The sequence below is a fragment of the Punica granatum genome, chromosome 6 (assembly GCF_007655135.1).
Source record: "Punica granatum isolate Tunisia-2019 chromosome 6, ASM765513v2, whole genome shotgun sequence".
NCBI classification, from domain to species: domain Eukaryota; kingdom Viridiplantae; phylum Streptophyta; class Magnoliopsida; order Myrtales; family Lythraceae; genus Punica; species Punica granatum.
Window position 1 is genome coordinate 2,153,118 of NC_045132.1, and position 15,010 is coordinate 2,168,127.

Consider the following 15,010-nt stretch of genomic DNA (forward strand, 5'->3'; position numbering starts at 1 on the left):
AGATGGATATAGATATGAATGTTTTATTTTATATATGGATATAGATATAGATATAGATGGATGTATGTGGATATGAATGAGAAGAAACCTATTTTATTTTTGGGCAGTACGGCCTCACTGTCTTTGACATCGGGTGTATCTGTGAGCAATTGCACAAGTGCGAATGGTTTTCCGAGGTCTCCGCGTCAAGAAAGGATCGACCATGGGATCTATATGAGTCTGTGACTGAGATTGAGTTGTCAATCACTTGCTTTAAAGGAGGTTAAGAGTTCGTTTGGGAGTGTGGTAAGTTGTTTTATAATAAGTTTTTCAAATAATTTTAAGTAAATTTGGTGTTTAGTGAGATTTTTTGGATCATAATTTGGGTCAAAATTGCTATTGCAAATGTGATTTCTTCAGGCATGTTAAGAGGTGCTTATGAAATTTGTTTATACTTATTATGTTTTAAGCATAATAATTTTTTTTTTACTTTCAGTAATTTTAAATTAATTTCCTCTAAATATTTTAACTTATTCTAAAATCAGTACTTATTTTTTAACAATTTTATTTCAGTATTTCTCCATGAGCAAGTATAACAATCGGATGCATTATATCCGAGAATATCATATATATATATATATATATATATACACACACACATACGTAATTTACTTATTAACTGCACTAAATCGGTCGGTCAGTTGCGTAGGAGACGTGCACTTGATATGAAAATCACTTTCTTGGCAATTTTCTTTTTGTTATGCCAAATCGTATATTTTTTTAATAATTTAAGTTGTAACAGTTTACATATGCTTTCGTGCCAAAAAAATCAATTTTTGGTTAATGACAAAAGTCATCAAATATATGGAATATGTTATAATATAGAATTGAAAATTTCCAAAATGAATTCAAGGAGTAGTTATATCACAAACTCATGGACATTTCCTACCTAACAGGTCAGGACCCGAGCGCTAGTTAGGTGTAGACAAGTTTCCAAGGACAACCTTACAAACAAATAATAATATATATACTTTGATATTAACTTATAATAACTAACAAAAATCAAACGGTAATTGAATATTCCAAAGTATTATTGCAATTGCAAAATAATGGTGTATATATTAACATATAATACATCTTGAAGTTCCTTTCTGACATTTCATATTTCGACCATACTCCAGGACAACTGTGGGTGCTGTCATTGGTTCATGTTCTTTGTTTTGACCGTCAAAGCCACATAGTTGTCAGTTTTCGAAATTTTCCTTTTGTTTTTATTTTCTCTTTCTGTAGGGTGGACTCACACTTTCCCATTAGACATTCATCTTGTTGCATTTATCCTTTTCTTTAGAAAAAAGGTTCACCACTCCCTACAATAAAAGGATTTTTTTCCTTCCACCCTGATATTTGAAAACAATAAGCTTCGATTAAATTTAGTTTGAATTGAATTGATTCATTAAAGGATAAAATTTTTCTAATTAAGAATTTTTTCCATTTACGAGACGCAAATTCGAGAATTCATTTAAAGAAAAGGAAAACATCCTCCATTGAGTTCACTTCAACAAAAGCAGTCTATCCTCTGTAAAAAGATAAAAACCCTGTATCTCTGGTAATGAAATTCATCACTTATCCCAAAAAAGAAAAAAATAAAAATAAAAAAAATAAAAAATCCGTATCTGTATAAAAGGGTTGAGTGCAACTAATCAAGAAACGGTGCTTCCTGGTACTTTGTAGAATTCATCCCAAATCGACTCTTTCTCTAGTGGTAATACTTCATCGTATCATATGACGTGATAGGCTCTTCTCATGTAAGAATTCCTCCTCCCTTACCATGGTCTCTCATCTTTTAATTTGCCCACCCTGTCCATAGTCTGCGCCCTCGTAACCAAGTCTCTAAACCCGCTACCTCATCCATCGGTTCCCAGCTGCCACCCGTCTGGTGCCCTGCATGCCATCCTTAGCCGACCATGTTGCCAGCACTGACATAGCACACCAGCTATCTATTTGATCTAGGTCGAGGTGGTCAGAATCGACCAACCGGTTTTGGGAGTCGGACGTGGGGAGATGATGGTGCAAACGAGGCAGCTAGAGGTCAGGGAAGAGCAGCGTGGCCTAGGCTGTGTGGAATGGAGAAGTAGAGAGCTTGCAAAAGAAGAGAGACCACGGTAAGAAAGAGAGGGTCTGTTGGGGTGATCTTCAAAGAGAACAAAAGTTTGGGATCACTTATGAAAAATAAAAAAAAGAAGAAAATGGAGATGACTAGCAGAATGAGTTCATATGTCTCTAACCAAATTTACTCTAAACATCCTTTCTTCTAATTTTACTTTTTATTCCAACGACCATAAGGTGAGCTAAGTTTAATTATTAGTTAAAGTCTAACCCCTGCCTGGAGTAGGCTTGATTGTGTCCGAAAAACACTTATATTAATGACCATCTTATGTTATGAAAACGGATCTTCATGATTTTTTGAGTTTATACGCATCGTATAAAAAATATTCAGCTTTATTCATAGGAAAAAGAAAAGAAAAGGAAAGAAAATTCAACCTTTTTCCCCACCCAATTATACGTAAACAGGTTTTGTTCTTACGTGTGTTTCATAAGCTTTTATATTTAGTCCACAGTGAGGGACTCAATGCTGTAATACAGAGATCTGATCACAAAAAAGTTCAAGCCTTTGTTCTTATTTTCTCTATTTTTTCTAATGAATTTCTTTTTTATTTCAATTTTTACTAATAATTTCGTTTTTCCTGCGACTGTTTCTTTTCAATTACCATTTCCCATTCATTTTTTTTTATTTTTTATTTCATTTTCAAAATTTACCCCATACTTTATCCCCTCTCCGTCATATATTTCTACTTTGCATGAGTCATTTTAATATTCTTTTTTCCCTCAATTTCTTCTTTCCATTTTTCCTGAAGTCCGCTTACTATTGTCTTTTTTACTGTTAATTCTTTTTTTTTAATATTCAGTTTACCTCTTCGTCTTCTTTTTTTTTTTTGGTAAATAGGGAAATAATATTAAAAACTGGTGAAAGTCTGCCAAACAAAGGGTCACCAAAGAGTACTGCTCAAGGAAGAAATAGGGCACAAAAAAAAAAAAAGACAGAGCATTGCCAAGAAACTTTCTTTGAAAGTTACCTCTTATTACTTGGGCAAGAAGGTTTCCAACCTTACTGAAAAAAAAAAGAAAAGAAATAGTAATGATGTACACCGAAAAAATTAGAAAAAAATCATGTAATGATATCTTCTCATGCATATATAAGACATCTTAGAGGTATTTTACATTCCAATACCGTCGATACCCATATATATTTTGCTTCTTCCAAATTCATTAGATACATATTGCTACCTGTGCTACGCATGGGCTTCCTTTTGATTAACAAAGAATAACTGCATAATTAATGATAAGTGTAGTGAACAGCTTGCGAAGGCTGCACCGTTGAAGTCTGGACCCTCCGAAATATGAGAAAACTTGGGAACTACAGCATTCAACTACAAAATGAGCGACTCAGCGGACAAAATCTACATGGAAGATGCAGATGGAAACTGTTCGATGATACCGCAGTTAAGATCGGCATCGAGAGAAGAGTCAAGTGATCAGCATGGCAGCGGAGTTGAACTGACCGATAACGCAAAGGCAAGAGTACTGCTATGTAGTCACGAGTCGTAAATTTTGGCTTTATATTTTTTCTTCTGCTGGACTTCCATTATTACAATCTTTTCCACTGTTTCTCATCTCCGTTGCCCCTGTTGCAGAAGGGCATGGCGGGTGAAGAATCATCCGTTGACAGGATGTTCTTGGTGTCGACAGAAACTGCATTAGAAGACAACACAAAGAAGGGAGGTGGTATGGCAAAGCCTAAAAAACAGAGAAACCCTCCACCAAATACAATGTCCATTTTGTCACTTGCAGACGATCCAGTTGATACCTCCTCACGAGAGAAGATGCTCCGCCAGCTCCGCGCTGGGGTGCTATTAAACAAAAGGAAAATGGTAAGAATGACTCTTAGAATCTTTATTTTACAATTATAAGCGGGGATAGCTCAGTTGGGAGAGCGTCAGACTGAAGATCTGAAGGTCGCGTGTTCGATCCACGCTCACCGCATTTTTAGTTTTATTATCGCTTATTCAAAAAGAAAAGAAGACTTTACAATTCAGATTTTTTTCAATGCCGAGTTAACTTCCTAAGAAAATTATAAACTATGATAAATTTGTGTAGAAATGTGATTTTGTTCAGCCAAATCTTGAGTCTATTGGTTAATAATATTTAACCATTTTATTCTCAATTTTCATATCCACCTATACGTAATTACAAAGTCTTATTATTAACTCAAAACTATACGGAGTGCACAAGCGTATCTGGAAAAACATGAGTATTAATTTCCTTCAAACTCAGTAGTTTTCCTCTACATAATCAAATGTGTGAGAATATAAAAAGACAATAAATGTTTATTTTCGGTTACAATAGGAGGCTTATACTCAGTACAAGGAACTGGAAAGGAAATCTAGATAAATGGGTAATGGTAGTTCCACTAATGAGAATCGAATCTGAAACCTCTAGATTACCAAGCGAAGGTGTTAATCACTGTATTACGCTCCATTTCTCTGTAAATGTTTTTTTTTTGTGGAAATTATACTTATAGAGAGGAATGGTTTGAATATTATTTTTACCTATGAACATACCCTGTTATTATTCAGTTTTGCATTTCAATTTTTTGGACCTATCGTTCTAGAAATTTGGGTTTGACAACCTTGATTGCAAGTAATTTGCAATGATGTTATCACATAGTTTTATTTAGGAACTCCCATTATGGTTTGAACTTTAAACAAATTGGATTATGTGATTTTTTTTAGGGACAAATAACACCTTGTGATTCACTTCGTGAGACATAATTGACCTCACCGTTAATTTTTTTGTCACTTTTGGTCCTCAAACTTTTCTTTTTTATCATTATTACCCTCAAATTTTCAATTTTTTCTTTTCAATTTGGTCCTAAAATTAAAAAAAAGGGGTAAGGGGCTTGGGCCGCCAATCAACGACCCTAACCCCACCACCAAGGTTGCCTACACCCACAGAGGATGTCGAAAACCTCGAGGGTGGGGTCGGGGTCTCCGATTGGTGGCCCTAGCCCACGAATCGACCAAGATCTCAAATTCGATATTCTGATTGATTCGAGGGCGGGGTGGGTGCATGCGACCTCGATGGTGGGGTCCGGGTCGCCGACCATCGGCCCCGGCCCCTTCCCCCTTTTTCATTTTGAATTTTAGGATCAAATTGAAAAACAAATGAAGTTTGAGGGTAATAATGGAAAAAAGAGAAGTTCGAAGACCAAAGGTGACGAAAAAATTAATGGTGAGGTTCATTATGTCTCACAAAGTGAACAATGGGGTATTATTTGTCCCTCGAAAAATTACAGAGTCCTATTTGTCTCAAGTTCACACCAGCCTTTTATTTAAACCTACGTAGTTTGATATAAGTATTGGTTCTAGCTAGTAATTGTTTCCCCAGCTCATCTATACTGTCATTCTTATCTATTGCAGATGTACAAGCTTGACTTAGATATGAACAACATATTCATGATATTACCAAGAGGCCTTGCAATCACGTCGGGTAGCGACAGTAGGTACTGGAGTTGGAAACAGGACGAACATAACAGGTATATATATCTATATCTATATATCTACATATATATATATATATTTTTTTTTTTCTTTGTTAATTTCCTTTTGGATCTTGTCACTAGTGCGTTTGATTTCAGAGTAAAAGTAATTTTGATTTTGATAGTGAAAAAGGATAAATGATTGTGTAGTGCGTTGAGTTAAAATTAAAGTTAAAATTTTTGTGATTTTAATTGCGAAACCTAGTAATTTCTTACAGTGGAATGGAATGCAACTGGTATGAAATCACCGTACAAATTGGTTGCATTCTGTACGTTAATTCCATTACATTCTCATTCAATATTCTATCCACACTTCATAAACCAAGCATGAGAATAATCGTTATTGGATTACTTGCACGACAAGTGTGGCCGGACTGACTTGTCCTGTATACTTACAATGTATTCATTATACTGTGGAGATTAAGGGCAAAACCCGGAACCCCTCGTTATCCAAAAAAAAGAAAAATCAATCCATACGAAACGTGTATTTTCGAGTCTGCTTTTCTCTTTTGTTTTCCAAAATTGACTTACTATTCTTTTCTTTGCAGCGCTATCGAAGTGGCCGAGCTGGAAGCCGTAGGTTGGCTAGATATTTCAGGAAAGTTTCGAACAGTGGACCTTTCACCCAACATAGATTATAAAATCGTTCTTGACTTTAAGATGGAAAGTAGCATCTATGGGTTTCCCGTGCCAGTGAACTTCAACATCGCACTTCCTGACGGAACCAAGCGAACCGGCACGGTAGATTTTGCGGCATATGCAAGAGGATCATGCCAGAATCTCATTCTACACAAATTCAAGATGTCCCCGAAAAATGTGGGGCAAGTCGAATTTCGAATTTATGAAGTTGTCACGGGGCAATGGAAGGGTGGGCTTGTCATCAGAGCCGTTTCACTCATGCCAATAGCGTAAGTTAGATGACCGAAAAAATTTACTTTATGTTTATGTAAAATACTTGAAGGGACAAATTTTCAGGTACTGATGAGAGCTTTATTATTGAGTTACTGAACTAATTGGGTCATGTTTCCATGGCATACACATAATAATGATCATAAGTGATAATTGCATCGGCTCACATCGACAACAAGGTGAAAGAATGGAAGATCAGAAGATGGAGAAGGGAAATTGGTCAAGAAAACAGAAAAGTCAAAACAACCACCCACAATCGTGGGCCATTTTGACACGTGCCGATGCAGTTGAAGGATCATCAGCAGATGGGCTCCATGCTCGGCTTGAAGAGGGAGTGCTATTGGACAGAAAAACCAAGGTAAGCGGCGTGCGGTTGCCATTCGTGGCGAAGTGAAATTTCATTTTTCCATTTACATTTTTTTTTTCGATAACAAAAGTGACGTTTTCTAGATCTTAATTTTTTTCTAAAATATTTCGTGACTATGAAAATGCATAGTTTTGATCCTCAATCTTTGACCGTCTTCCTACCTATCTTGGTGATCATTAACATATTTTTTGGTTACTTTAGCCCTCAAGTTTAGAAAATTTAGCGACTTCATCTGTTAAACTGAAATGACATAGATGAATGAGAATGACTAATCATTACTACTAGAAAACTAACCATCTTCGAGGACGAATTCCATGTCATATAAGTAAGATATGTAGTTGATGCTTTTTTTTTTAATGAGTTAACTGTCTTGTTTATTGACAGATATACTCAAAAGTTAATCAAAAGAGCATGATAAATGGTTATGTACTTTGCATAATCGACAACCATATCAACAAGTCATGGATTGATCATCCAGGACTGTACAAGATATAGTTTATGGTCAAATGCATTAACCCTCCGCTGATATTTGAAGAAATGACTTTTAACCCTATTTGTTGAGAATATATACACTTAGTCCCATTTGACTTAGTTGACCAAATTATTATTTTTTGAGGAATACTAATTAGGATCATAACTCTTAGTTTTTTCCTTTTTAGTCCATGCATTTATTGTTTTACTAAATAAAGTTCACATTGCATAAAATATTCATACACAGTCTTTATTATTTTTATTTTTTATTTAATGAGTAAAAATTAAAAATAAATAATAAAAATTGTTGAAACCTTTGATCTAGAGGACAAATAAAAAGTGCGAAGGGGGTGGCCATTGCAGGGCACTAGGAATGAAAGTAGAAGTCCGAAAATCGAGATTCAACCGGAAGAAAAAATTGAACACTCGATTTCAATTCCAGAAGTTCATACCTAATTCAGTTCTCATATTTTTGAATAAATTGGATAGGTACCCAACCTACCCAAATTTAAATTTCAAAATAAATTTAGGGTTCTAAATATCTAAATTTTTCTTACGCTATTTTGAGTTTGTATCTGAAATTAGTTTTTCTTTTTTACGCGTATTACACTCAACGATTCACTAATGACCACCGCCCCAAGAAACATTATTGGAGGCCTTTTTCCTCTCTATTTGACCAAATTCTTTCTTATTTTTATTTTTATTTTTAATATTTTTTATTTATAAAATTTAGAATATATTAAAAAGCCTTTATACAAATATTTTATGAAATGTGATTGTTTTATTTAGTAAAAAATTAAATGTATGGACTGGAAAAGAAAAATTCATAAGTTATGAACCCAATCGATATTTTTCTCAAAAATAATAATTGGTCAATTAAGTCAAATGAGGCTAAGTGCATATATTCTCAATAAATGGGGTTAAATGCCATTTTTCCAGATCACAAGGAAGTTATGTGCATTTTACCCTATTATGTCTAAATATTGTTTAGATCTTTTAAAGTTTCTTCGGTTCTTCCTAAGCCCTAGATTTTTTTTTATTTGGCTTTCGATTATTAGCAGAAGTACATGATTGATGCTGCATCGAACAAGAACATGTTCATGGTGTTAGCAAGAGGTTTTGCAATTGCATGGGGAAACGATACTAGGTATTGGACTTGGAAACCGGACAAACGTAACAGGTACCTTACTGCTGTCCTTATGCTTGTAATATGAGAAGTTCTTTGCTTCATGCCATTCTATAAAACTTCAGTCTAATGCAAGAATAAGATCTCTCTCGCAATCAGACAAGCTAATAGAAGGCACTATTACTATATAAAAAAAAATGTGAACTCGTATACCGATCCGTAGCCATATAGGATATAAATTTGAGACTGAAAATTAATAGATGCATTTGATTTCCAAAGATGCCTGAACATCTGCCATAGTCTTTACTCATTAATTTTGCAGGGAAGAAGAATTGGCCCGACTAAAAGCTGTTTGTTGGCTCGATATTGCGGGCAATCTCCAGACAATTGACCTCTCTCCAGAAACAGAATATGAAATCGTTCTCCATGTCAAGATCGGGAGAAGAAGTTTTGGATTCTTCATCCCAATTAACTTCAAGATAACATTGGCAGATGGAACTCAATGGGAGGACTCGGTAGATCTCAGTGCATATGCAAAAGGTTCATGGCATGATATTGCACTTCATAAATTTAAAACGCCATCCAATAATGCAGGAGAAGTGGAATTTCGCATTTATGAACATAGTGGGCACTGGAAGGGTGGGCTAGTCCTTAGAGGAGTCTCATTTAAGCCAAAATGAGATGCCGTCATAGGTGAACAGCCAAGTATGGTATACCATGTTGTACATATCGACATCGACCTAGTAAGATAGTTGATGATATTGCTTTAGTCATAATCTTCTTATTGGTAACTATTGTAAATCGATCATGAAGCAGGATAGTGGCCTGTATATAGGGGAGATTGTATTATATTAGGAAACTGTTATATTAATTAGGGATGAGATTGTATTATACTAGGAAATCATTATATTAATTAGGGATGAGATTGTATGTGTGTATACCTGTAATTCCTAGGCTACATCTTGTATAAATTTGTGTCTCAAATTCTATCAATGAATCAAGCTTTTCAGCCTCTCTAATAGTTTTACATTGTATCATATAGCTCTATTATGAGCATTTAGGGTCTGTGGTATGTCCTGTTTATTCAAATTTGCGCCTTTGTGTTGTTCCTGTGTATGCCCTGAGCGCCACTGACAGTCCTGGTGATTTTCTGATCTCTTGCCATTTCAACTGCGACAATTACCTCACATGGTTTCCTGCCATGCGGACAGATCTATGTGTGAAGAATAAGCTTTCATTGATTGTACCACTGTTAGACCGAAGGAGGGTAATCCGCAAGAAGATGAGTGGGAGAAATGCAATTCCATGTGATCAGTGCTTGGATCTCCAACTCCATTGAATAGTACCCTCTAAGCTAGTATCGTATGCGTAAAGGAGGCATATGTGCTGTGGGAAAATCTGAAGATGCATTTTCCACAGGGTAACAAAACGAGGATTCACCAGCTTAAATCTGAGATATATCTACTCAGACGGGAGGGAGAGGGACGTACAGTTGTCGGATATTATTCAAAATTTAGAGGACCAATGCTAGACTAAAAACACCCGATGCAAACTTATCCATCATACTAAGAATCTAGAAAAAATGAACAGGCCCAACTCAACATTAGACAAGAAAGTCTAGCAACTCAATTCCCGCAATAAATTCAGTTTTCCTGCTCATACCTTGTTTTATGAGTGCATTGGGTGCTAATATAGTTGGCCTCTCAGAGATTGTGGACGAATTTTACCTATCCAGAAGAGCGAGCACTCAGATTTGAGATCATGTTGAAGTCTGAAGTCATCCTCAGGGGAGATCATTCTCTTTTGTGACCCAAGTAAAGGCATTACAAATGTCTGTACAATTTATTTGAACTCCACTGCACCTGGTGCTGCTGCAGTTAATTGCAGCTCTTCTCACTGCTATCACCTTGGCCTCATTTGATTCCTTGACTCCAATGGGCTCTAAGATAATAGGCAAATTATATATCCCTTTGAGTCCCTTAGGATGCTGCCAATGCTTGATCTTCCTGGTTTGCCTAAAGACGATCCATCCACCTCCACTTGAACCATCCATCTGATGGAGGAGGCCATTGTATTCTCACTCCGTTCTAGAGCGGGAAGAGTTTGACAATATCTCTTGACACCGTCGGCGAATCGAAGAAGATTTGAAGAAGAACATGGGAAATTGGTTCTTTTGCCTTCAACCCAAACCGACATCATACTGATAATTATAGGGAAAATATTTTGATATGAAAACGATTTGTTATTGAAAATGATATTATCCCTGTCCAGCCGAATAGTCCATACCGTTGCAAAGAAAACCATATGCCACACTTTTGATTGAAACTCGCCCTTTGGAAAGTAGGACCATTGAAAAAATAGGTGGGAAGGGAAGAAGGGAGTACCCATATCAACCCCACCATCTCGCTGCTTCGTTCCAAATACCCCAAAATATGCCGGCAATTGATAAAGATGTGCTTTGGAGTTTCATGTCTACTCCAAACCAAAGAAAGGATAGACATTTTTCTCACTAGAAGCTTTGTCGGGTAAGGATGGGGCACATCTGGGAAGCTTTGTCTGGTAAGGATTTCATTTCGTTAGAATAATTGATATGGATGCCTCGATGCACATGTCGGGATCAAAGGGCCATCTTATTGATTGTCTGGATATTCGATCGTCGCTCATCCCCGGTGTACATTCCTGATAGCAAATCTGTCCAGGCCAAACAGAGAGGGAAAAATAGTCTTTATTGGGGGCAATTTTATCCTTAATAATGTTTTCTTTGTGCTAGGATTTGCAAGCAACCTTATATTACTTGGCAATTGTCTAAATTGCTTAATGACTTTTTTTTGGATTTTTTTCGTATAGAATCGCACTACGAGGAAGACGATTGGAGTTGATGAGATCCAGGGGTTATTATCTAAGGTGGTGACATCCACGGTTTTTGCATTCCAAGCTGGCAAGCCGGGCAGATTGGCAACTCTGACATCAGAAACTTGGGGCATCCTATATGTGCTGTACATATATACACATGAGCCAAACACGTCGAGATATAGGGCATGATAGGATAATCGATATCCTAAACTCACATTTGCTGACGGCTGGATAGGGTTAAAGTTAGGGATTGACTGTGATATAATTATTAAGAACTTAATCCCAAATAGAGGATGGGATAAGGGTGGATAAGGATAATTTTTAAGGCACAATAATAAAAATGCACCCCTTGTTGCTTTGAATTTTCGAAAATTGGCATTGAAACGACCACCTCGCTTGGGAAGATGGTGGCCGGCATTGAGCCCCACCGCCTCGGAACCATCCCCTCCCCTATTCTCTCGAAGAAGAGGAGAGAGAGGGAGCCGATAACCTTGATCGAGGTCCCTAGTGGCTACTCCAGTGACCAATAACCTCGATCAGCCTCCCTCTTTGAGAGAACAGGGAAGGGAAGGATTCTGGGGCGGCGGTGGCCGACATTCGGCCATCACCGCCCCTCTCTTTCTTTCCCGAATCCGGTTCATCTCCGCTCTTTTCAAAAAAAAAAATCTAAAATTATTTTATTTTTAGCCTGAAAAATATATTGTTTGGAAGTTTTTTAAAAAAACATTTATTATAATATTCTTTTGATAAGTATAAACTGATATTTAATTACTATGAGCAATTGTAACTATCAAAAAAACTTTAGTTATTTAGATTATTTTGAAAAATTTTAAGTACTCTCAAAAAAACTAACCCTATCCCTAATCCAACCCAACGATAAACATTAGGATTTTTCTAAGCCTTCAGGACATAGGATAAGTTATAAAACTTATTGAGAGTAACTCTACTTATTTGAAAAACGAAATTAATAAATGTGTCAATTCTATATATATTTATAATAATATATAATATATAATACATAAACTGGTGGCAATCATCATCCAGCATAAGCTAAAATTTGAGATCCGCATCAGCCGACTCTTCACGTGGCCTTTTCATTTTTTTTTGAGCCATCTTTCTCAACTTCTTCATTTTCTTTTCTTATTTAGATAATTTTACACTTAAGGTAATATTTGACCTTTTATCAAGATAAACTAGTTGGTAATGATTTTGCTAATCTTGTTACAATTTTAGAAAATTCAATTCATTTTTATAATGCCCAGCATAATTGAAAAGCTATAAATTATGATAAAATATCATTTGTATGGTTTTTCTAATTATGCTGGGCTCTAAATTAGAAAAACCATTCATTTATCTATACTCTACTATATATTAAAAAAAAAGGAGAACCACCTTCGTGTGTTTTCACCAATATTAAGAACTCTTTCATATTTAAACTGTGTTTAATTGTAGGGATAACAAAGAATTGCTTAGTAGGTGTTTTTGTTCCGCCTGATAGAGAATAATTATAAATTTATGTTTCTGATGACTACAACCTCTAAAATCTTGAATTTCTGTACATTAATTCTTTAACATTGATCCTTTTTATCTATGGAATTTTGGTAATTTGCATAGTCAGATAAAGTCCCAATTTCAAAAGAAGTGTCAATGGAACAATAGATGGAGTTCACTCCTTTTTAAAGCCTTTTCCTCTGATTTATCTTCTATCCTTCATGGGCAATGAGTCTTCCTTGCAGACGAAAAAATCCAGAGCAAAATATCCAAGTTAGATTCATACTTTTGAATTCTATTATGGTTTTGCATATACAAAGAAGTTCTACATGTCTTTTATATGTTATGACGCAAACTACATTAACCATTATCTTGTTTCAATACAATCTAATTTTTATATTAGGATTTTTCATAAAAAAAAAAACTAAATATAGATTTTATCTCTAAACTTGTATGAGGTTAAAATTCTACCATAGTTGACGAAAAAAACCAACTATGCTAGTTGTCATAGTAAACACCATTGGCTTGTTATAGTTTGATCCTATCCATACACGTGACTATTTATGTGATCTTAACCCTAACACCTGTAATTTTTATTTAAATACTTAACCCTTACAAAGCCTTGATTTTTGTTCTATCATACCCCAAGATCAAGTGACGAGACGGACCAACCGTAACTTGCCATGTTTGATGGAACTGATCTGATTAATATGATTTTCGAATTGGTCCGGTCCTTTTAAATCAGCCACATTATAGATATTAAAACCGCAGTGAAACAAGGGTCACGGATTTCTGAAGTTGACCAAGAGTTTGATGGCTTGGTTCAATCAAGTATTAAAATAGAATAGACATATTATAAAAATAACCATAGTCTAATAAAATAGAAAAAATAGTCGGTTGTAAAATTTTTAAATAGTATAATATTTTCACAAAATAAACAACTGGAAATAGGAAAAGGAAAAGGAACAATTGCGGCGATTGCATCAGTGGCAAGGAAGAAGGGACGCCATCAGAGGACGTCAATGACCACCCCTGCTCTCAATGTGATTGCAGCGACATCAGAGGACGTCGACGAACCTTTTTTTAGGCAATGGCATCGTACGCGTCGAAGACCACCACCACAACCACCACACGTGATGAAAGAGAGTGGGGGAGATGAGATTGGTGATGGCTCAAAAGCCGATCATCACCACTTAAACCTATATATATTTAGAACTAATTATACCTTGCAATAAATGTTTTTAATAAATGCTATTAATAATTTAAAATGGTCATAACAAGTAAGAGGAGGGAGATCAGAAGGGAAGTAGAATTTGATAGCCATATAACAAGTAATCAAGCCCCGGGGGCAGGGGGCTGCAAGCATCAAAAGCACATGGTTTTACCAAATCCGTAATAGTAAATGTTTTTCTATAAGTAATGAACTATTTGATGTATAATTGGTATTAAAAATTATTATCTATTGATTATTATATATTTCATGCCATCTATGTAACTATTTAAAATGCAAATTGCAAATGTATTAACTAAAATCGTTAAAAGTGCAAAATTAGTTACAATTAAACTACAAATCACCATCAAAATAGTTTCTCTACTAATGGAATGAATTTACTACAAGTTATCATTTCAATACATTTATAAATATATTTCATAATATATTAATTAAAGTATGTAAATCAAAACTGTGCAATGCGCAGGTGAGCGTGCTAGTCTATTATAATATATAAAAGCTGAGATGTGATATTGTGAGAGCTCCATTAGGAAACCCCCAGCTCATGGTTGATTGTCCTTTCATGTTGTGAGAGCTTCATTAGTAAACCCTTAGCTAATGGTTGATCGTCATTTCAGCTGCTCAGAGAATTTAATTATAAATCAAAGATTCATCGTATTATAATAATATTTCGTACGCACATTATCTCTAATCTACGTATATAGAATACCGAGAAGACATTTTCGATGTTCAATGTACGTAAGATATCGAGAAGCTTTCTCAATTACTGAATAAAACCTCTCGAGATATGTTATTGTTCTAAATCCAATGTTTCAGTATCCTATAAATAGAAGATCTTAAAATTCATCCTATGCATCATCTTTTCATTCAGTATACGTTTTTCCTGTACCCTAATCCTAACACGATATCTATCACTCTTCGCATATA

General features: G+C 35.4%; 1 protein-coding gene and 1 non-coding gene across 5 annotated transcripts; both read left to right on the forward strand.

The window, feature by feature from the left end:
- The first annotated feature begins 1,639 nt into the window (after positions 1-1,639).
- On the forward strand, positions 1,640-9,282 carry LOC116210205. 4 transcript variants are annotated; one of them, XM_031544039.1, is made up of 9 exons: positions 1,644-1,784; positions 1,902-2,141; positions 3,390-3,612; positions 3,732-3,968; positions 5,517-5,632; positions 6,184-6,543; positions 6,692-6,902; positions 8,444-8,562; positions 8,831-9,282. In XM_031544039.1, the coding sequence occupies exons 3-9, from the start codon at positions 3,475-3,477 to the stop codon at positions 9,186-9,188; spliced, it is 1,539 nt and encodes a 512-aa protein (XP_031399899.1). In that variant the 5' UTR covers positions 1,644-1,784; positions 1,902-2,141; positions 3,390-3,474; the 3' UTR covers positions 9,189-9,282. The 4 variants fall into 4 exon arrangements, with proteins under 4 accessions (XP_031399900.1, XP_031399902.1, XP_031399898.1 ...); XM_031544040.1 differs by having other exon boundaries at positions 1,640-2,141; positions 3,397-3,612; XM_031544042.1 differs by lacking the exon at positions 1,902-2,141 and having other exon boundaries at positions 1,641-1,784.
- TRNAF-GAA lies at positions 4,008-4,080 on the forward strand. The gene has a single exon. It is a non-coding gene; the product is annotated as a tRNA-Phe (tRNA).
- Positions 9,283-15,010: the final 5,728 nt, after the last annotated feature.